This window comes from Balaenoptera ricei, chromosome 6, assembly GCF_028023285.1.
Source record: "Balaenoptera ricei isolate mBalRic1 chromosome 6, mBalRic1.hap2, whole genome shotgun sequence".
Taxonomy (NCBI): Eukaryota; Metazoa; Chordata; class Mammalia; order Artiodactyla; family Balaenopteridae; genus Balaenoptera; species Balaenoptera ricei.
Genome location: NC_082644.1, coordinates 103,227,576 through 103,251,173, shown reverse-complemented (window position 1 = coordinate 103,251,173; position 23,598 = coordinate 103,227,576). Strand labels below are relative to the sequence as shown.

The 23,598-nt window shown below is 55.3% G+C and overlaps 1 protein-coding gene across 10 annotated transcripts in view; it reads right to left on the bottom strand.

Annotated features, from left to right (window-relative positions):
• COL27A1 (collagen type XXVII alpha 1 chain) overlaps window positions 1–23,598 on the bottom strand; it is a 186,584-nt gene that overhangs the window by 127,425 nt on the left and 35,561 nt on the right. For 8 of the 10 annotated variants that reach the window (XR_009503756.1, XM_059925413.1, XM_059925421.1 and 5 more), the window contains 2 exons: window positions 8,682–8,752; window positions 2,741–4,464 (listed from right to left, as the gene is read on the bottom strand). Coding sequence is in view for 9 of the 10 variants with exons in the window: in XM_059925413.1 (XP_059781396.1) it covers window positions 2,741–4,464; window positions 8,682–8,752 (1,795 nt within the window). In the remaining variant the exon portion in view is untranslated. Of the gene's footprint in view, window positions 1–2,740; window positions 4,465–8,681; window positions 8,753–15,140; window positions 15,676–16,823; window positions 16,882–23,598 lie in introns of those variants that run through there. The other 2 variants (XM_059925415.1, XM_059925414.1) reach the window with 2 other exon arrangements.

The window sequence follows — 23,598 nt, the reverse complement described above, 5'->3', positions numbered from 1 at the left end:
TACCTTCTGCAGAAACCAAAGCTTAGAGTGGGTTGGGGCCGCAGAGCTAGTAAGGAGTGGAGCCAGGATTTAAACCCAGGTCTGCGTGTACCCAGACTGGGGACAATTAAGCCTCATGTCCCGGGCAGCACAGCTTCTGCTCTGCTGGGGTTAGATCCTGAATGTATCTGAGGGTTTGGGGCGGGGATAAGAGAAAACAGAAGGAACACGAGTTCTTGTCACTGCTGTTCAAAGATGCCACCTCAATGAATAATTTCTGATATCTGGTGAAATATAAATGACCAGTTCGCCACCAGTTTGCCACAACGGACTGGACAAAGCTTCTAGAAGCTTCTTGGTTCCTACTGGAGTGAGACTAGGTTCCAAGCTGGGGGGAGGGTGGGATTAGGGGATAGCACAGGACATGAGGCAGGATGGCACCCGGGCACACTGATGTCTTCCCTCTTGCCCTCATCTGTTCTGGGCTGGAGAAGGAAGAGCCATGGTCCTCACTGAAGCTGCAGCCCAGCTCCTCCTGCAAGAACATGCTGCGTGCCCTTGGCCAAGTCTTTTGTCTCCCCAACCCTGGTCCTCTCATCTGTAGAGGAGGGGTTAGTACACACATCCTACCCTCCTGGATCAGTTTCTACAAGGTCCTAAAGGGAGATGCCACGTGAGTGGAAGTAACTCATGAACGTGATAGGTATAGAAACAGAAGACTTTTTAGACATTGAACTCTTCACTTGAGACCAAGGACAGGGCCTGACACAGCTCTGAAGCCCGCAGCCTCTCAGCTCTGAGTCCTAGGGTCTCAGAGCAGACACTCGGGGCGGGGCGGGTGGAGCGGGGGGAGCGGGGACTGGAATGTGCTGATCTTGGAGTCTGGAGCTGGGGCGTAAACTTCAGCTCTGCCTCCTACGTGCTGTGTGGCTTCTGAGTGAATCCTGGCCCTTTCTGGACACAGGTTTCTAGGCTCCTCACCCGCCCAATGATGAGGGTGAACTGAATGGTCCCTAAGCATCCATCCCCTGAACAGGTCAACTAAAGCACCTTCTTCGATCAGGGGGGAAGTTCAAGACCAGATCTGGCAGGAGGCCTCACCTCCTGCTGACCCACATCACCAAACCCCAGGAGGAAAGTACGAGGCTCAGGCACCCGAAAGGCCCAGAGGCAGAGTCTACACCCTGAAAACCTGCTCCTGCTCCAGTTGTGCTGGCTTGGACACGGCCTCCCTCATTCCACATCACACACAGCCTTGGGGGACAGGGCTGGCCTCCTCCACTCGGCGGGGTGGAGACCCTAAACTTCGCTCCCCCTCTATCAGAGGGGGACAGTTCACCCCCTTTTGACCTCACAGCCAGTGAGGCCAACCCCTCCACAGCTTGGGAAGCTGAGCTATCACAGGCCAAAGGTCCCTGGTGCCTGAGTAGGACTGGGTAGCCTGGAGGGGTGAAAAGGGTTTCTCCTGCTTTCCTCGGCTCCCCACTCCATACACTGCCAATTTCAGAACACGGGACTTGAGCAGAATGTTGACATAATCGCAAAGCAATGCATACAATTTCCGTAAGTTCTACAATATGGTTATAATAAAAACGGGCTCTCGGTCCCCTTGGAGACAGGCTGAATAAATATTATTCCTAATGATTATTAAAACTCATTAAGTGTGTTTGTAAGGCCTGGGAATTCCCAGTATCTGCCACTGTCTCCACATTGTGGGGAGCCTAACCCAAGCACAGAGCCTGGTGGGCGACCTGGCCCCGGGAAGGAGGGACCCACACGGTGGTCATCTCCAAGGAAGGAGAACAGAGCAGAGGCCTGGGCTTTCTGGAAACTCCATCTCATCATTCCCCACCCGGAGGAATTGGCCTCCAGCTGCAGAAAGGTCGCTGCCCCTGGAGACAGTCCCAGGCATGCCGGAGGCATCGACCCTGAGACCGTTTCCTGCACGTGGAATGTTCTCTCTCTCTTCCCTGACTGCTTGGACTCACCCTGACCCTCCTCACCCCCAAACTCCTCTACCAGGGGCCACAAATCAAATGTCTACAGGAGCCAGGCAGGTAACAGAAACAAGATGAAAGGACTGGGTTTGAAGGCCAAGCGGGAGACGTGTGGGCAGGCACACACAGGAGGGGGCCTGTCCTGTCTAAAGCAGAAGCCCTGACCCGGCCGCAGCCCACGGGCCACTGCATCTCTCCCTCTTCCAAGAAAGGCCAGTCACCCAGTCTTTTAGAAGAAATCTCTCACATTTCAAAAAATATTAATAACTTATTAAACATTTTTAAACAATGCTGCACGTGCGAAACCAAACACACTCAGCCCTACCCATGTGCGACCTTCGCCTGAAACTCGCAGACAAGCTGGTGGGCTGGAGGAACCCTGTTCCAGGGCTCAGGCAGCTGGCCTTTGGAGACTGGGGCCAGTCAGTTCGTGGTTTTCCTTAAGCCACTCAACCTTTACAGTGAGGCTAGCAAAGAGTGACTTGGGGCCTGGGTTAACCAAAGCCCAGGGTTTGCTCTTACCTGGAGGGGGCCACCAGACCCAAGTCCACCCCAGGGGATCACAAATCTGGGGCAGGATGTGCCATCATGAATACAGCCGAGGTGGAGGCATGGGGGACCCGGAGTGGAGTCAAGGCCCTGCCTGTAACCAGCTCCCTGCTCTAAGCTGCTTCACTTCCTCTGCCCTGACCAGGAGCAACTGCCTAACTGCCCCCGTCACCCACTCAAGCGCCAAGCAGCAGGCACAGCCCACCAAGTCTTACCGGTAAACCACAGTCTCCCTTGGGCCCCGGAGGTCCCATCAGCAGCAGGAAAGGTGTGGGTCCCACCAGGTGGAAGAACGAAGAGCCAGTGCTCATGGGCTGGGGGCTGGAGGACAGGACTCGCGCCGGGGCCAGCGCCGGGGCCGGGGTGGTCTGCTGGCTGGGCCGCAGCCGTCTGGGGCTCGGCCCAGTTGTCGGATGGTTAAACGGGACATCCCTGGCTGCCTTCCCAGGTCTGAGAGGGACGGGCTTCCAGGGGCTGCTCTTGGATCTGGCTTTCTTTGTGGCTTCTGATCCAGTGGGTTTCTTGCTTCCAGTGGGGGCTGAACCAGGAGCGAGGGTGGGAGGCATCGCTGTGGCTTGTGGCCGAGCAGTCCTGGAAGCACTAGGACTGGGGGCAGGTGATGGGGGCACGACAGTGGCTCGGGGAGGTCTGTGTGTGTTGGTGCGGGCAGGAGCCGGCTCACTGACACGACTGCTCAACTTGGTCTCAGCCTGGACCACTGGGGGAAAAGACTTTTTAGAGGAGCTGGCAGCAGGAGGTAGGGGCCGGGCGCTGGGTGCTGGGGATCTGGGCGTTACAGGGTTCCTCTGGATGGGCTTCACTGTGGGACAGGAGACTTTGGCAGGAACTGGGTGGGAAGTGGGTAGCACCGGCTTCTTGGCGGGTGGGGCTGACTTTGTGAAGGAAGGCGGAGCTGTCTTCTGGGTGGGGCGGGGACTTTTGACAGGGGCAATTGAAGGAGAAGGGGCTGAAGGCTTGGTGGGGTGACTTTTGGGGATTTTGGTGGCTGTGCTCTTCTGCAGTGGCTGGACAGGTCTGGTGGAGCTGGCAGGAGAGGCTGGGGGCACGGGAGGCAGCCCTCCACTGGCTGACAGCTTGGCAGGTGGCAGGAGGGTCCGGGCTGGGCCTCCACCTGTGACGGGCTGGTGCGGGCCTGTGGTGCTAGTCGTTAGGGGCATGGCAGGCACCACAGTCACCCTGGGCCCCCTGCCTGCTGGCCGTGACGCCAGGGCTGGCGTGGCAGTGGTCAGGTTCTCCAGGCCCAGCAGGGCAAGGTCGGTCTGGAAGGTGAGGGGTGTGCCAGAGTCTCGGGGGAGGAAGGGTCCCAGCTGGGGCCGGTACGTGTCAGCCTGCCCACACTGCTTTCTCAGGTGGGTACAGTAATTGTGAGCGACCTGCGTCACGGGGTAGATACTGAACTGGCACAGGGCACCTTCAAACTGGACTGCGTGTGGGCTCATCTTCCCAAAAAGGAACAAGCCCTCGGGGTCAAGCGCTGGGTCCCTGTGGAAAGGCAGCGGGACAGGCACCCGGTGCTGCCCGCAGGCCGTCACCAGGGTGATGGTGCGGCCGCGGAGCTCCAGGGCCAGGTGGTGCCAGCGCCCGTCGTGCACGTCGAGGTCGAAGGCCACGGAGCGCCGGGGCCCCAGGTGGACGACTGTCTTGCCAGGGAGGAACTGCAGGCCCAGCTGCAGCTTGTGCTTCCGGCTGCGGACGGCGAAGAGGAAGGCATGGTTCACCCGGTGGGAGCAGAGGCTCAGCACCAGCGCCAGCTCTGTGCCCAGGGCGGCAGGGACGACGGCAGCCGTGGGGGCCTGGAGCCGGGCCCGCTGCGTAAAGATGAAGCCTGACTGGAACGGAATGACCCCTGGGGGCGGGGGGCTCCGGCCGCCCGCTGCCTTCGTCCAGCTGAGGCCCAGCCGCTGGAGGACGTCCACATCTGGAGAGGGAGGGCAGAGGGGGAGAGGACACAGTCAGGGCCTGCTTCCGGCTGCACAGACGGTGAGGACAGTCCCCCCGCTGCTACCTGCTTGCCCCATGGCTGTGGCTGACAGCACAGAGTTGGAACCAATCCCTCGTCTGGCTACGTGATCCTGCATATGCAGACCGTCCTCCACGTATGATACAGTTACATCCCGATAAAGCCAAGGTAAGTTGAAAACATCCTAAGTCAAAAATGCATTTAATACACCTAACCTATGGAACATCACAGCTTAGCCTAGCCTACCTTAAACAGGCTCAGAACACTTACATTAGCCTACGGTTGGGCTAAATCATCTCACACAAAGCCTATTTTATAACAAAGTGCTAAATATCTCACATAATTTATTGACTATAAGTGAGAAACAGAATGGTTGTACTGGTTCAGAATGGTTTAAGTGTATTGATTGTTGCCCCTCGTGATCTCATGGCTGATTGCGAGCTGTGGCTGCCGCTGCCCAGCATCACGAGAGAGTATCATACTGCATATCGCTGGCCTGGGAAAGGATCAAAATCAAAAACTCGAAGTACAGTTTCACTTTTGCACCATCATCAACTCAAAAAATCATAAATCGAAACATCATAAGTTAGGGACCATCTGTAGCGGCTAAGAACACAGACCGTGGAGCCAAACTTCCTGAGTTCAAATCCCACGACTTACTTAGCCTTGTGACTTCAGTGCCTCGGTTTTCCCATCTTTTAAATGGGATAATAGTAGTGCCAAACTCAGAAGGACGTTGTGAAGATTCAATGAGAATGCACTTGGAAAAAAATGCCTGGCACAAAATAAGCACTTTTGAAGGAGAGCTATTAATATTAAAAATAATGATAATCACCAAATGCTAGAACTAAGGGTATAAGAGCCTGCCCACCATGGTTTGTTTCCCCTTCTCTCTTCCTTGAAAGCCATATCCTCCAGGAAGCTGGCCCATAAGTGAGGGAACGACAGGAATGTTCATGTCACCGGAGCTTGGGAAGGCTGTCCAGGGGACCTGACTAGTTTCACCATCGTTTTCACCCAGTCTCCTTCCCACCCCCGAAGCCTCTCTCAGGCCGGAGCAGACTGGGGGAGCTGCTGTCTACACAGAAGGCAGAGGACATTTCCAATGACTCCCTTCCTCCCTGTGTGGCCTTGGACAGAGCAGAGGAAGTAATCAAGGCATCCCTGCAACCTCTGTCCTCTGGCGAAGCGTCTGGACACGGGACCGTGGTATGGCCAGGTCACATCCGCCTGGTAATTACGCCGGCTGGGCTTGCCAGAGCAAAAGGAGGGCTTCCAGGGTGTTTATGGAAAGGTTTCCTGACCTTGCCTCTCGTCGGGTCATTCGACCTCCTCCAGTTGGCTGAGCTGCCAGTGTCTGCAGAAGCCTGCTCAGGAGCTCCATCTCAGCAGGAAAGGAGAGGCTGCCTCCGGAACTGGGTTCCGGGAAAGGTCCTCAGGCCCCCTCCTCTGAGCTCAGCATCCTAACCCCTGAGTGTGGAATGCTCTCTCCCTCATCACCTGGAGTAAGAGGGGGGTGCACTGGGCTGAATGCAATCAGCTCTTGGTAGACCCTAGGTCAACCACTGTGAGATGGACAGGTCGATGGACAGAAAGATAAATGGGCTGGAAGAAACTGAGACCCCGGGTGCTGGTAACATGGCAGCATAATGGTTCCATAGCAGGCTCTGGAGTCAGAAGGCTGGACTTTAGAGCCAGACAAGACCACCTGTGAGTCCAGACCCTGAGCCTCAGTTCTCTCTGCCGTAAAACGAGGCTGCAAAGAGTGCCTACCTCATCGAGGTGCTGGGAGATGAAATGGAGGTCTTCCTTATTACCTATCCTCACCCACCCCTGCATCAGGTACCTCTGGCCAAGTCTCTTCCTGCCCCCCAGGCCTCAGTTCCCCTGCCTGAAAGACAAGGGAAACCAGACCTGGAGGTGGCCACAAAGTGCTAAGAATGTTCTAAGAACTCTGTAGCTGTAGGCTGCTGTTTCACGTTGGCTTGGATTGAAGACTCTTATTCTTCCCTAGGACCCGAGGGCCTTCACTTCACTTCAAATTCCTCCTTTCTCCCACCTCTGTCTGTCCCCAAGTCCTAAGCTAAAATAAACCACACTGTTTAAGGATTGTGAGTAGTAGCATACTTTATACGTTTAATCACTGAAAGCCTCTTGCTATCATAAGATACTTCTCACTATAAACAACTTAAAAGGGAGGAGCCACTTGTAATGACAGAAAGTCACTGCCCCCTGTCCCATCTCGGCAGCCCCTGAGAGGCTCCCAGGCCTGCACACATCTCTCCCTGCACCCTGCAACTTACAGCCGCTTGCGCTCCCTCAGGGAAGATGACAACCGGCCAGGCCAGGTGGCACCGAGGAGGTTTCCCTTATCATCATCTCCAGGTGGTTTTTTTTTTTTTTTTTTTTTTTGCTGCATTGGGTCTTCATTGCTGCACACGGGCTTCCTCTAGTTGTGGCGAGCGGGGGCTATACTCTTCGTTGTGATGCATGGGCTTCTCATTGCAGTGGCTTCTCTTGTTGCGGAGCATGGGCTCTAGGCACGCGGGCTTCAGTAGTTGTGGCATGCGGGCTCAGTAGTTGTGGCTCGTAGGCTCTAGAGCACAGGCTCAAGTAGTAGGCCTCAGTAGTAGCACAGGCTTCAGGAGTTGTGGCGCAAGGGCTTAGTTGATCCACAGCATGTGGGATCTTCCCGGACCAGGGCTCGAACCCGTGTCCCCTGCATTGGCAGGCGGATTCTTAACCACTGTGCCACCAGGGAAGCCCTCCAGGTGGGTTTTAAAGCTGACACCAGGCAGTCTCCAGGCCTCCCCTGCACACTACCTGCAGCTCAGGGGCCAAGTCCCCAACTCTGCTACCTGGAACTGGCAGAGGTGGTCACCGCTAAGCCTCCGGGAGCCTCTGACCACTGTGGGCTCCACGGGGATAGAGAAGGGCCGTTCTTGCCCAAACTTTTCAGGTGGTATATAATTAACAATAAGAAGAAGAACTAATATTTATTGAGCACTTACTATGTGCTTTACAGGGGTTCTCTCTCTCTCTATTCTCTCAATCATTTATACAGCAGGTACTGTTTATTATCCCCATTTTACAGAGGAGGGTCAGAAAACTGAGCGATAGTAGCTTGCCCAAGGTCACACAGCTTATAATAAAAGACCCAGCTGGCCCCCGGGTCTTTGTCCTTCCTTCGTCACTATGCTATCCTGCGCTGGAGGCCCTAGACTGGTTGGAAGGCAGGGTGGAGACACATCCAGAATCCCATCAGGGGAGAGGCGCTGGGGAACAGGGGAACGAATTCAGCCCAAAGCCAAGATGGAGGGACCCGGCCAGCTGGCCGCAGCAAGATCCCTTTATTACATAAACCGGGCTCCACACTGCTCCAGGCTCTCCTCACCACCCCCCTAGTGCCTGACTCAGGACTCTGGACAGCTGTTCACCTACTCTGTGGGGGAAAGAGCAAGCTCGGAAAATATGACATTTGCACAAAATGTTGCTGGGCAGCAGGAGTCTCTTCCGGGCACAGCCCTCCCCTTCCAGGGGCCCAATCCCTGCCCGGTGGCCAGGTCAGGCCACAGGGGCTCTGGGAGTGCCCGGCCGCCTGCCCCGGCACACAGGCCAGGCGGGTGTGGAGGAGGGGGAGGGGCTGCTATTTTAAGCAGCATTGTGGCTGCTTGACAAACAGATGTGGGAGACGTTTCAGTTTCCATGGGCAGTGGTGTAGCCAGCGTCCCGCTGCCTGGGCCCCCTGGACAGCTCCTCAGGGATAGTGGGGAAAAGCGGCATCTCACGGGAAGGGGAGGGCAGATCACAGGCGTGGGCAGTGATGCTTGTGGCCTTCGTGCCTGCCTCTTGTCAGCACTTCTTGGGGGTACCCATTGGACAAAGAGGGACAACTGCAGCTTACTGACCCAAAGTAACTTACATTCTGCCCTAGATAGGAACAAAAGCATCCCCTTTCCACATTTCTGCACTGAGCCCTTTCTACCCTTCACAAAACATCAAACGTGATTTTTTCAAGCCCGGAAGAGAAATTTGCCAATGACTGGCTCCATTCTACTGATGAGAAAGTCGAGGCACTGAGTTCCAATTAGGGGAACTGATGTCTCCTACCCCTGCGTTCTCAGATCCCTCTGTCTTCCTTTGTCTCCCCCTGGACAAAGAGAAGAGAGAATTACCTTCAGGAGCTCCTTGGGTGGAAGCCAGGTGACAGGCAAGTGAGACTAAGATCCAGGTGAAGAGAAATCCCCTAGAGACCAGGAGACACAAGCAGATGTGACATTAGCTTCCCACTCTCCAGCTGGGGAGTTGGGAGTGGATCACCCAGCCCCAGTCCCACCCCAGTCCTGCCCAGGGGAGGCAGGAGGTGAGGCACAGGCTCCAGGACCCCATCGGACCAGCCCATGCTCCCGGGGGTCCAGCCACAGCCTCTTGGGGCAGGACCTGCTTACACAGTACAAATACAACCTCGCTTTTCACAGATCAATAAACCAAGGTCACCGGGCGGGAACTAGTAGGCAGGAAGCCCTGCCCTGGCCGTCAGGAGACCCAGGGTCCAGCTCAAAATCTGCCGCCGACTCACTGGGCAACGAGGGAACAGCCCCTGCCGCTCCCCGTCTCTGGGCCTCAGTCTCTCCATCTGTACTGTGGCCTCAAGATCTTGAGGCCCAGTGGGCAACAGAGCCAGGGCTGAAAAGTCAGTGGGAAGACCAGACTGCTCTGCTTAGATGACAGGTGTTTTCAAAGGGCAGGAGAGATGAGAACTCAATCTCCAGACTCACGGCGGAGAGCGGAAGAAGACCCCTTAGCCAGGACCAGTGTGTGCTAAGGAATCTGCCTACTGGCTTCACGCTGATAGGAAATGGGAGAGAAGAGGAGACGACGGGCAGTCAGGCCCCCACGGGTGCAAACCTGGCCCCATCGCTTACCAGCTGTGTGACCCTGGATGAGTCCCTCCACCTCCCTGAGCCCGTCTCCTCCTCTGCAACTCGGCTGACACTCCCTATCTTGCAAGTCAGGCGTGAGGATTAAATGAGCTCATGCATGTCAAGGGCTCGGCCTGCTGCCAGCCACCAAAGTGCTTCTTATTCTTAGACCAACCCTGCTGTCCCTGCACTCTGGGGCCTGGAAGGGTTAATGCTCTGCTCAGGGGCTCCTGCCAAGATGGGCAGAGGCAGTGATCCGATTTCACCTTCCTGTGGGAGCAGCCACTGGCGACACCCGAAGCCACCGGGGCATCTGATCCCCAGGCAGGCAAAGGGGAGGGCGGCACGTGGCCAGAGTCGGCCAGCTAGGATGCAGGCAGAAAGAGCCCCGACAGGCGGGTGGTGAGGGCAAAGGCTGGGACACGTGGGCCCAGGATCCATTTCCAAGGGAAAGCCTAGGATGATGTGCATCTGGGGAATCACGTAATCCAGGAAACCCATCTGCCAGAGTGGATGTCTGGAGCCCCGGGTTCTTCCCAGCTCCCTGGGAGCCTTGGAAAACACCCTCTGATTTAATACCAAGTACTCCAATTTAATTGCAATTAGGATCAATGGTAATCCTGACCTGGACACTGTGGAAGACACTGATGGTTACCTACCCACAGCCATACCCCTTTCTGCTAGTTCAGGGAGACCTGAACTTCAGAGGATACTGGATGAATCTGGATAAGTCTAAGCCCACTCTGAGAATTTGCCATGCTAGTGACTGGCTTAGGCATGCATATGTGACCCAAATGTGGCCAATGAGATGTGAGGGATGCCTGTCAGGGCCTCTTAAGAAAGAATTTCAAAGAGACATGGAAAAGGTTTTCCTCTAGCCTTTGCATGTTGTTGAGTGGGGACTTGCTGCTGCAGCCATTTTGTGCACATGAGGTAACAAGCCACATGAGCATGTGAGGATGGCAGAATGGAAAAATGGTGGGTGTCTGATGACACTTGAGATGCTGAATTGGCCAACCCTATTACTGCTTTTCCTTTGGGCCTCTTGATATGGGAGGTAATAACTCCCCTCGTTGTTTAAGCCATGTTCAATTGAGAGTTACTCAGAGCATAAGGTGAACTAGCTGAAACAGCACTCAGATGCTGACGGTCCCTTGAAAGCCTTCTCCAGCTTCTGGGCCTTTGCACATGCTAATCTGAAGTGCTCTAGACACTACTCTTTTGCCTGGTCAGTTTCCACTCATGCGTTAGATTCTAGCCTGGGTGTCATTTCCCAGAGCCTGCTGCACATACGTCACCAGGTATCCCATGTATGGTCATTGTCTATTTCTCTGTTTCCCTTTCTAGCCCAAGTCCCTGAAGGGCAGGGACCACATCTGTCTTGTTCACTCTTGTTTTCCCAGCACCTGGCAGGCATGTAGTAAGTGTTCAGAGTATTTTTGCAGAAGGAATGAATGTTACCTGGTATTACAGGACTCTGGACTTTACAGAGTATCTTCCCAAAGCTTTAACTCCAGCAGGCCCACCCCACCTCTGACTTTTTCCAGGGATGCTCCTGGATAATCCTTGCTCCCTCCTCATCCTCTCCAATCTGCTGCCACTGCTGTGAGAATGCCTTTTACACAGGGTCTGTCCTCCCTGCCTCCACGGGTCTCACCTCCAGCGCATCACCAGCAATAACTAAAGGTCAGTGCCTAGCGGCCCTGGTCTTGTCTCGGGAGAAGGGTAGAGGTTGACCCTTCTGGCATGACCTGCCCGCTTGAAGCAAATGGCAGACACATCAGCCGTGATGAACAGTAATAGGCAGCTTTGTTTGATTTGACAAAAACTGAGGCCTAGGGACGGCAGGTGCTTCCTCAAGGTCACCATGGGCAGACTCTGGGGACATAGCTCTTCAGTACTATTTCCCACACCCACCAAGTAGCTACTCCAGGAAACTGTGGACAGATCTACTGGGGAAGAGCCATCTCCTATATCTCAGTCTTGGTAGTTCCAAAGCACAGCTGCATAGCAAAGGCTCTGAGAAGTCTGCAATAAGGAAATTCACTGCACTTTCCGTCGGTCAGCAGTGCCTGAACTTAGAGGACCAGGGAGCTCATTTTTCCGGAGAATGCCTCCTCAGAAGACACTGCCCCTAGCTCTCCAGTGTTCCTGCAACCTTACTAGTCTCTGTTCCATTTCCTTCCGGTCTCCTCTCTTCCCAGCCCTTTCCAGGCACCAGCTCTCACTCCTTGAGTCTCTCCCTGTGTCGTCACATCCACCCTTCTTAGGATGCTCCCCAAGCTGATAAAGAGAGGCCAGGTGGAGAGGAGAAGGTGCAAGAACCACGCACATCCTTCTCGGTCAGTTTTTCCTGCTGGGGTTGTGCCAAGGTGACCACCCTCTAGAGAATAAGAGGATGTATTGGGGGCAATATCCATAATCCCTAAAGGTCAGGAGAAAGAAGACTCACAGGGGAGATGGGATCAGAATCTTCTCTTCAATTAAGCTTCCTAACACCACGGTTTCTAACTCGAGAATTTCAGCCCCGAAAGGCCTGTTACAAAAATATTTGTCTCCTTTTCATTCACCTCAACAAATGCAACTGACCCTCTCAGACCTGGATTCTGTATGCACTTGACCCAGAAACTGCCAAAGTATAGCACGGGAGTATAGAGTGGGAGAAGGTCCTTTGAGATCATTTAGAGGCCAGACTCTAGTCCCAGCCCCTCTTTATAGAGATGGGCCACTGAGGCCCAGAGAGGGGAAGTGACTTGCCCAAAGCCACACAGCATGTCAGTGACCCACATCATCTGACTCCACCACCTAGTAGACAGTCCTTTTCGCTTGACTCGTCTCCCATGGAGAAGAAATCGGAGACTTACAGGGACTTCCTACTTGCCAGAGACCAGAGTCCCAGCCTTCACCAACAAGAACAGAGATGCAGCCTGAGGAGCCAACAGCCATCTAAGTAAGCTCCAGGCCTGGAAAGTTGGCTCCCAGAGGGAGGCCCTGCCGATTCATTTGCTCCCGTTCCAATCCTGTTTAGGCTACTGCTAATAACGTTTAGTGCCTGCACTGGCTCAGAGCTTTGTTCTTCCAGACTTCCGTTTTCACCGCTGACTTGTGGGCCTTGGCTGGGCGAAGCCAGGGCTCCAGAATGTCGGGAAGACCAGAGCTCAGGGGCCAGAGACGGCAGAAGGCGGCCGAAACGGGAGCCACGAGTTAGGGAGCCTGACCCTGAAGACACAGCCTGGCCACACAGCCCTCCAAGAAGGGAACCCAGGTGTTCCTTTCTCCTGCAAAAAGCCCTCTGCCAGAACACCCAGTGTGGTTACTCCTGGACCACGAGGCCGGCCAGAGCCTGCAGCTGGTGTGCATAGGTTTTCCTCTTTCCTTGTTACCTGAGAACATACAGGCGCTCAGAGACCCACACAACTTGGACATCCACTGTGAGCTCAGAGCTGAGACCCAGGGCACAGAAACACAAGGAAAGCAGCCCCGTGGTCTCTGGGCTGGCTGTTATCCCACGGAGTAAGCTGGGAAGGATGCGGCCGGCGGACCACAGGAAAGAGAAGGGGGATGAACCTGTCCCACCTGCCTCCATGGATTGGCCAGGCCCCACGTGCCCAGACGCCAGGCTTTCTTCACACCTTACACCTCTTCCACGGGAACACAGACAGGGCATCTGTCTGGACACGATGCGGCCCAGAATTTTTCAGTTGTTTCACACATCCATTCAAGATGAAGTGAATAATAATATAAATAACAGCTGCCATTTATTGAGCACTTACTACATGCCAGGCCCTGTCCTAAAAGCCTTTTACAAGCACAGTCCCACTAATCCTCACGAAAACCCTTCTGGCTGGGAATGAGGATGCCCGTTTGGGGGATGAGAAAAAGGAGAAGCAGAAAGACAAGGTGCCTGCCCCAGCTCGCAGGGCAGAGGCAGGATTCGCACGGCTTGACTGAGGTGCCCTCTCTGCCCACAGGTGTGAGTTTCTGTTTTGCTTCCATTTCCGCCATCAACTGAAATGGCATTTTCGTGTGCCAGGTAGGTTGTGGGGTATCCAGAGGGTCCCTGAACACAGAGAGAGAGGAAGAGCCTATGCCAATAAAGTAATGGGGGGAGTGTGCTCAGGGAGGGACAGACCGTGGGTTACATTTGGAGGGCAAGCCCCCTCCAGTGCGGCATCAGGGGCGCTGATGGCTGTTGAGCTGAGCCTTGCGGATGGCAGGCTTATGGAAGCACGAGGGAGGGGGAGCGTTCTGAGTACAGGGAGGAAGGGGAAGGAAAGAGAGGCCAGGGATGCTCCAGAACAGTGTCATGGAAGCTGGGCTGGGAGCAAAGCTAGGAGGCACGCAGGGGGCCAGAGGACACAGGGTTTGGGGCGCTGCGGTGGTTAGGGAGGCAGAGGCTGGGCCTCAAACAGCATGACTGCCCACTTACCTAAAGCCTGGGCCCCACTGTGGGGTGCTTGCCTGGCACCACTTTTCTACCCAACCGCTGGCATCTGCCCTGGCACAGGGTCTTCTGGAGAAAATGAGTCAGCAGTGTGCTTACTGGTGCTGTGTGTGTGTGTGTGTGTGTGTGTTTGTGTGTGTGTTTGTGTGTGTGTGGCGGTGAGGGGCGGGGGAATCTCAGCCAGACCACTTTTTCCAAGACATGGGAAAGAGAGGGGGCGGCATCACCCCCCTGATTCCAGCGCAGAGGGGGCAGGGCCTGGTGGAGAAGGGCGGAGCTACAGCCCTGACCAGCGTCTTGGGAATGTCCTCTGGTCCTGGGGGCAGGATGGACAGGGAGCGCTTCTCTGGGCCGTAAGCATGAGCCACAGTCCACAGGGCCCTGAGGGGCTGCTCCCATCCTGCTCACGGCCACACACACCCACACGCGGTGACTCCCTCTTGCACATGCTCACTCCTTTACAACTCCTACTCCACAGGCTGGGAACCAGAGCCTCTGGGTCCTAGCCCCTCCTTGGAGATTCCCTGCCCCTCTCTGGCCCTGAGCCTCACATCTGTGCAACGAGGGGTTCGAATTAGTCATCTCCCAGGGCCCTTTCTGCCCTGACATGCTAGCTCTCACTTTTTCCTCTCTCACACGCGGGACAGGAATTGAGGACCACCCCCTGCCCCTCCCCAAGCAGGGAAGCACTGAGACACACAGACCCAAACAGACTGACACACATGCGGAGATTTCCAGAAACAGGGGACGTAAAGACACACAGACGCTGAGACAGCAGCAGAAGCCGAGATCTGCAGCCCTAGAATTTTGCAGACAAGTTTCCCGAGAACCGACAGAAACGGACACTTACAGGCTCGGGACCTATGGACACCAACACTGGAACACACCGAGACAGACAGAAATGGAGATCCCCCCCTCCCCCAAGCATCCAAAAAGCCCCCCTCCGCCCCCCCCCCCGCCGCTCCAGGCGCCACCCCCACCCCCCAATCCCGATTCCGGGGCTGGCCCTGCATGGGACCCTCCCCAGCTCGGCCCCCGCCCCAAGGCGATCGGGCAGCCGCGCCAGGCGGGGCAGGGCGGGCAGCGCTCTCGCCAACCCTCGCCGGGCCGGGGGCGCTGGCCGCGTTAACCCTTGGCGGCCCGCCTCGCAGGGGTGAAGGAAGGAGCAGGAAGCTGACGTTCCGCTGGAAGCGTCCCGCGCGCCGGGGAATCCCCGCCTCCGGAGCCGCAAGAAGCTGGGGAGGGGGCGTCCCCGAGCCGGTACTCACCTCCCGCGCGCCGCTGCCGCCGCCGCTGTGCCTCGGGCCCCCCGCGCCGATCCCGCTCCCATGGCGGGCCCCTACTTCATGCTCCCGAGCCCGGGGGGCAAGTGTGGGCGCGCCCCATGGGGCCGCCAGCCCCCCGCCCCGCCGCGCCAGGCGGGCTCAGAGCGCTCGGCCCCCGCGCCCCCAGCGCAGTCCCGCTCCCAGGGGCGCCCGAGCAGGCAGGCAGCGCGGCCGGGGCCCCGCGGGCGCCCGCGCCAGGCCCATGGTCCCAGGAGTCCCGGCGCCGCGCTCGCCCCTGCCTCGCTCTTCTCTGCTTCCACCAAAAAGGAAGAAGAAGCAGGGGGAAAAAAAAAAAAAAAAAATCAAACTTTTGGAGGCGGGCTGCTGGCGGTCCCCGGAGGCAGAGCAAGGCCGGGCGAGGGCGCGCGGAGGGCGGTGGAAGCTGCCTCCCCGCCGGCCTGGGGGAGGAGAGGAAAAGGAAGGATTTGGGGGAAATGAAGGCGATTTAAAGTCTCGGCCCGCGGTGGCTCTCCACCTTCTCTCCTCCCCGCGCCGGGCCGCCCTCTGCTGCCCCCTGCTGCCCCCTGCCGGCCTCAGCCGGGGACACAGCCTCCGCGGGCCCACGACTGTCCCGCTAAGACACCCCACCCCCCCAGACCCCCTGTAAAGATGGGGAAACTGAGATTCACAGAGAGAAAAGAGTTGGCCAAGACTGTACAGCGGGATGATCACAGTTTGGAGATTCGGGACCTCTAGATCGTGAGACTGGGGGTCCCCGAGTTGGGGGCAAAGATAGAGGGGGAAAGGGGACAGATACTATTGCTGAAAGGAACCCGGAGTTCCAGGGACAGATCTGGGACTAGGACTCAGTGTCCAGACTCCCATGAAAACAACAACCAGTGTTCTACCACACACATACACACACCTATTCTCCTCCCAGATTCAGGGCGCCCTGGAGGACAGACTTTCCTGGGCACGTAGTGGGTGCGTTTGTTCAATGTTGGCCACCTCTCTCTCTCCTCTCCACGCAGGAAGAAATGGGAGCTTAACCTACCTCCTCACCCCAGAGTAGACCAAAGGCTCCCTCAGATCCCAATAAGGAGCGCAGAACTGCGCACCTTGATGCCGCCACAAACACCTGGCAAATTCGCACACCCACAACCCCAGTTCGAGCCCTGGCATTAGAATCCCCCTCCGCCTCCACTTCCACGACTTGTTCCCTGGTGCATACACACATTCCCACACATATCTACCCTTGCTGCAAACTCAGACACACACTCACACTCACTCACATGCAGGCACAGCCACGCTCTCCTCCTGGGCTCACACAAACACACCCTGGGGTGTCTGGACTCTGGCGCACACCCGGACTCCACACACGCAGACGCATGCACATTAGTGCTTACACGCGCCCAAATACACACTAGCCTAGCCTAGCCAGATCCTCCCAACGCACACACCCGCGTGCACACCTCTCATACATATCTTCACGTGCACACGTAACAGCCCAAGTGCACACACTCACGCGCGCTACCCCCCACTTGCACGCAGGTTTCCGCTAGTGCCCATCGCACGCGGGCACAAACACACTCACTCCTCGCACGTGCACCCCCTCCCCACACGCGCGCACCTTTACGCACACACACACCCGTACCCCCAGCGCTCCAGGAGCCCCGGGCCACTTACTGGGTCCCTAGGTGCGAGGCTGGACGGTCGGTCCTTCCTCGGGCGCCTAACGGCATTTGTATTCATGGGTCCCCGCAGCCCCGGGCGCGGGCGCGGGGGCGGGGGGACGGGGTCCCCTTCCCTAAACTGGGCGCGGGCTCTCGGAGCGCAGCGGCACCGGGAGGGGCATGGGCGCGCCGGGCTGCGCCACCCGCCCGGTCCGCCTGCGCTCGAACTTCAGCCGCTCTGCGTCCTCGGACTCCGGCACGGGCTCCGGGCGCGGGGGGCGGTTCATAGGTGCAGGGGCCGCGGCGCCCGCCGGGCCTTTTGAAGTCTTCGCTGGGGGCGGGGAGGGGGCGCTGAAGGCGGCCTTTTAAACCGTGGCTGCACGCGGGCTCGGTCGAGCAAGGTGTCTGGTTTCAGCAACTTTAGGAAAAGTCCCAAGCCGAAGGGGGTGGGAGGGCCGACGCGCGAGCCAAGCAAGCTAGAAAAAGAAGCCGCGTAGCCGAGCGCTGCTTCCTGCAGGGGGCAGAGCACCGGTGACTGCCAGGAGGGAGGCCCAGCGTGGTGCTGGGGAACCCGCAGGCGGCTGGACGGCGCATGGAACCACCCAGGCACGTCCACGTTGAAGCTGCGCTCTTAACCTCCACCTGGCCGAGCCCCAGAAGTGCAGGAACACCTGAAAACCTGCACAAATTGTGCCTGTTTGTGCATTCTTCTGGGGGAGAGGGGCCACCGGTTCTCTTCAGGTTTTCAGAAGTCCACGGCTCTTGAAGGCTGAGAACTTCCAGTCCGATAATCGTTGATGTATTTTGAGCTGCATCCCTTGCACTAGAGAGATCCTGCCTTTATTTACAATTTTGGTATTTTGTTCATCGTGGATTTTGGCATTTTTAAAGTATTGCATTAAAATATTATGTATCTTGATTACTTAGGGGTTTTTTTGGGCCCCCCCTTAGATGTAAAACTCCATTACTAAGGGTTTTTGGCATCCCCTAGTATTTTGCAGCTCACGTGCCTCTGCTGAGCCAGGTGTGGCACTGTTCTAAGTGCCACCACTTATGGGAGGCCTGTTATCTCCATTTACAAATGAGAAAACTGAGATACTGAAAGGTTAAGTAACTTGCCTGAGATCACTAAGCTGTTAGGTGGTGGAGGTGGGATTCGAACCCAGGTAGTCTGATTCCTGTCTTTGCAGCTGAGCATGATGATTTAAATCTTAGCCGCTAGAGGGTTCTGAGCAGATCCTTGCCAGCCTCTCCAACTTCATATTCTGTGCAGTGAGCTCCACTCTCTCTGATGCCTGGACCCAGGCTCTGGACAAGCTGGCGTATTTCAAGGTCTTGTCCATGCTGTCTCCTCCCAGGCTCTTCTCTCCCCGAAACCCCCTTTCTGCCTGTTCACAGACTCTCTGTCCTTTTAGGTGCAGTTCAAAGCTCTGCTCCACACCGTATTGTAGCACACGTCACATGGTATTGTCATGGTCAGATCTAACTGTGTCCCCACACCCAGCATGGAGCCTGGAATACAATAGATGCTCAAACCATTAATAATTTAAATGAATTTCTTTAACTCCTACAGTGTGCAAACCCCTGTACAAAGCTGGGGGCAGAGGGTCTGCCACTATGGAGTGAAGACAAAGAAATTTGTACATAGTCCTGCTTTCTGGGCACACATATTTGTAATGTGGTCGGCAACTTGGGTCAAGGAAGGGGGCCTGGATAGGAGACATCAGACACTGCCATGTCACAGAGAATCCCCTGCAATCACATAAAGATAACACAAGAAGAATGTGATAGATGCTATCAGAGAGATACAGATGAATTGAATTGTCAAGCAGACTAAGGGATGGAGAGAAACCAAGGAAAGCTCCCAGGAAGAGGTGGCCTTTGGGTCCCGAAGTGTATGTTGGATAAACATGCAGCCATTGGGGAAGACAGCTCAAGTGAAAGAGTCACAAAAGGGCCCGGATGGTGGGAGCAGATTGCAGGCTGGTTTTGGAGGAGGAGTGAGGGGAGCCCAGTGAAGAAACCATCCAGTTCTCCCCACTGCACCGTGTGGGTGATGATGTGCAACTTACTGGCCAGAAAGACATTTCCAGGCAAGGGGATGCATTTCCTCAAAGATCAGGCAGCAGGTCAGTGGCTGAATTCCAAGTTCTTTCCAAATCTCACTCCCAAATCTGAGTATGCAATGGTGAGCCCCAGGGAGCCTTGCTTTAATGAGAGAAGCCCAAAAGACCCATGGGAAACCCCCCAAAACCCACAGAGGTTGATGGTGTCCCCTTTGAGCCTCACTCTCCTCATCTGTAAAATAGGTGCGTTGGACATGATCCTCAGCATGTGCCCTTTGAGCTTGGGAGTAGGAGACTGCTGTAAATAATCAATCCAATGCAGTAAATAATTATTGAGGGCTACCTGCGTTTTCCTAGGTTGGAAGAGAAACGAGCCTCATGGCCTTCCAGGAGTTCGTGGTCAGCTGAAAAGAGCAGATATGGACACTGATAAGAACTCTAGGGAAAGGACCTTGTTTCCTGCCTCCACTGCCTCTTCACACCCAGTCTTCCTGCCAAGTAGGTTCCTGGCACAGCACCAGCGACTGGGCACAAACAGTCTTCATGAAAGTTGGATCCAGAAGACACTGACTGAGCAATTACCCACCCTGTGAAAGGGATGGGGTGCTCACCAGCCAGCCAAAAAAGGGCAGAAGGCGATGAGCCTGGGAACTGGGTGGACACTGCCTGCAGGCCCATGGAGATGTTTTGGGGACGAGGCAGAAGGATAGGAATTCCCGGCCTGGTGAGGACTTTCCAAGGCACGTAGTTTACTTTCTGCCCAAGCAGAGCAGCCATGGACCCATTGCTCTCTGGGGCGCATCTGCCTTGAGAGAAACTGTTGATCTCAATAGCCTCTGTGATGGACACTTAGTAGGGGCTCAATAAATGTTTGACTAAATCACTAGATGAAGTCTGCCTGCAGAAAGAGGGTTGTACACTGCCCTGGTATCAGTCTCCACCGATTCATCCACCAAGCTTTTCCGGAGGACCCACTGTGCGCCAGGCTGTGCTTCCTGCTCTCCAGTGTTTGCAGGAGGAGATGAGCAAGGAGACAGACAGATGACGCAGGTCAGGAAGTGCTGCCTCAACTCATACTTGTTTCACTGGTACCGCAGAACTGGGAGGAGAACTTGGATGCCACGTATTAGTCCCCAATTTTCCAATGCCTGACACTGCTGGGCACACCGGGACGGGCCTTCCTTTCGCATCGGGCTTGCAGGTCCCATAGGACGTGTGCACACAGTGCACACCTAATAACAGAGTCATTCATTCCCTGGTCACTCAGCCAATCAGGAGACGCTACCGTGCATCAGGCCCTGAGCTGGGCACTGGTAACAGGCAAATACAAGCTGTGGTCCCTGCTGTGAGCAGATGCCCTGCTGAGTTTCTGACAACAGCACGAAACACGGTGCCTGGCACATAGGAAGTACTCCATAAATGCTGAGTGAATGACGGAAGGAAGGTAGGAGGGAAGGAGGGTAGGAAGGAAGGAAGGAAAGGAGGGAGGGAGAGAGGGAGGGATACATGCGTGAGAGTAAAGTTTGCCAGATTAGAGCAGGGCAGCCCCTCCTGCCACCTGCTCTCTCTCCTACATCAGGATCCTCCCTCCTCAACAATTACTCGTTGGGCACGTGCCATGCGGCAGGGCCAGTTTCAGGGGCTGCAGATACACCAATCATACTCCATCCTGCTCCTTGCTGTGTTCCCAGCACCCAGGATAAAGCATTTCAGTAAACTGACCTGAACTCCAAGCTGGAGAAAGAGGCAGCCTCCAAGAGTGTCCCCTCCCTTTGTCCCCTCCAGGCAATGCCAGTCTAGTCCTCCTCCCCAGGGGAGGAGGTTGGAGCTGGTGCTGGCTGTTACCACTGCCCGCCTGTCTCCCAGGGCTTGGGTTCTGCCTTTGGGACCACGTCACTCCGGCCTGTCGGCTGCCAAGACCCCAGAAACAATCATTCCACCAAGAGGAATGAGGGCTGAAGCCAGGGAAGCTCCTGGGCCACTATCCAAGAGAGAGCACATCCTCTGGGCACGTGATCCCATTGTCTGGGCATCCCAGACCATCTCCCCGGGGCCATCGCCCTGCTCCCCAGTCTTGCTTTATTTCCTCAGGGCTGGGCCAGGTGGCAGAGGGTTGGGAGATGTCCAAAGATTATTTTGCGGGGGTTGATATTGACCCAAATGTGGGGACCCCCAAAGAAATTCAGTCCTGGAAGAGCCCCTAGTGCCACCTAACTCAATTTCCTCATTTTACAGGTGGGGAAGCTGAGGCTCAGGGACAGGGTGCCTGATGCTCTCAAGGTCACACAGAATCAATGGGGGGGGGACTGGGGTGAGAAGCCAGGCCTCCTACACTGATGTCTAACTGTGGACAGTCAAACCTATCTCCTCATCCTTCCATCCATTCAGTCAACGTTGGAAGAATTAGACCCATTTTCCAGATGTGAGAGCTGTGGCAAGCTAAGGTCTCTGGACTCTCTCTGACGATCTGTCTGGAACCATTGGCTGTACCGAACAGGGAGTTTGTGATGAGTTCTGGGCCATCCCTGCAGCCAAGAGTGAAGACCAAGCAGTTGATGAGCTCTGAGACTTTTCAGGCCTTCACCCCTGTCACCAATTCTGCTGGAATGTCCTTCTTCACTGGATCCCCCCCCCCCCCTGGATTCCCACAGCTGTACCCTGCCCTGCCCCTATCCCGCCATTTCACATCAGGGTGTATATTTATCTCATGCACCTACTCAACTGGACCTCCTCAAGGCCATGGCTATGCCTTACCTGCATAGAATGCCCGGGGCTCACTCAGCGGTAGCCCACAATAGGCCTCCAGTAAATGCTGGATGAACAAGGATGGAATGGAGGAAGGGAGAGGTGAGGGACGGAGGGAGGGAATAAGGGAGGGAACAGAAGCAGGGCTGGAGACTGGTTGACCGTCATGCTAGGACATCCCCGTGACTGGGGCAGACACTGTTTGGTTCATCCTTGCTAAAAGAACTCCATCTTCATCTGCCCCCTTCTAAGCAGCCTCATCCTTCAGTGGAGACTGCATCCCTCTCAAGCTGTAAGGGTTGACTCCCGCTTCTACTAAGCCCACCATGGTGGTCTCCTTCTCTTGGCCAGTGAGTGGCTTGGGTGTAGACATAAGCCACAAACCAGCCACTGAGATGTGAGAGGACTTATAGGCAGAAAGAAACGAGGTCCTTCAGGACACTATTGAGATGCTGAATCAGACACACACACCTGGACTGTCCTTTCTCAAAACAATAGTGTCCCTCCTGTCTAAAACACTTTTAGTAGGGTTTTGTCTCGCTGCCAGCTGAAAGCATCCTAGCTGATGTAGCAGGGGAACAGGAACTTCGGTCTGTACCAGACAGACCAGGGGATTGCAATGACAACAACGACAATAATAGCACAGAACAACTTCATTGCCAGCATCTCAAGTTTCCACACAACAACCCCATGAAACAGCACAGATAGCTGCATCTCCAGTTTAGAGACAAGGAACCAAATCCCAAAAGGGAAGGGTCCTGCCCAAGTTCACCCAGCAGCGAGGGGACAGAAATGGGGCTAGAACTGTGGTCCCAAGTGCTCATTACAATATACCAGGACCTGTGTGTGTGGTGACATCGGGGGGGGTGGAGGGTCTCTTCACAGCCCAAGGAGTAGTCAATCAGAGCCTGCTGGGGAGAGGCCCACTGAGTGAATTTGAAAGAGTTGAAAATGCATCCAGTCCACAGTTCCACAATGTCCTCAGCAAACTCCTAAGTGGCAGATGTGCTGTCAAACATGCTGGAGAGACAGCTGTGTTAGGGAGTCGTCATCCCCTCCACCAGCTGAAACCTGCACTCCAAGAGCTTGGCCACCTCGTAACCCCATGTCCAGACCATGCGATGTGATACATTCCTGCTTGTGGGTAGTTCCAGGAAAAGATGACCAATGCAAATGCCTTTGGATGCTTCTCCTTGTCATAAAGCGAAGACAGAGGAGCCACACACACACTACTCCGCCTTCCACCCAAGAAACCAGCTCTGCAAAGAGCTCTTCAGACGCGTGTCCAAGTATCATCAAGCCAGAGCCCCTATACAATGGCTGTTGAGAACAGCAGCTCCGAAATCAACTAAAGCCTGACTCCACGGCTGAAATCACTCTGAAAGTAAAAACCCCACCCCCTAAGGCATCCTTTTTCCAGGCCCAGCATTCTCGTTTCCTCATCCGGCACTATTCATCTGGCACCAGTGTCATATCTTCCAGAATCATCTCCTCCAACTACTGCCAAGTGACTACAGCAAAGCTCAAAAGTCCAGGTGGCATCTGACGAGCATGGAGTTGAGCAGGACTATCACCTCCCCCGATATATATTCTATGCTTCTATTAATTTGACCCGAGTGCCTATTACCGTTTTTGGTAACACACCACAGCATTCACACTAAGCTGATGACCACTGAGAACCTCTAACTTTTTCTCATGTGCCTCCTCTGGGGCAGTAAAGTTTTGTCCTCCTAAATGGAGCCTTTTCTAAGCATGGTCCATCGTTTCAGCTTATCTGAATTGTTGTTTGTTAAATATGCTTCTCTCATCTTTGCTTAAGGACCCGTGACTATAGGACATTGACCACTGGTCATACTGATGGCCATACTGATTAATAGTGTTACTTTGTCCCCATGAGTTGGAGGCAGTTCACGTTTCAGTGTTGTTGATTGATAACAGTGAGACTAACGCGTTGTACCCGGTCTTGGTGAGATCCCC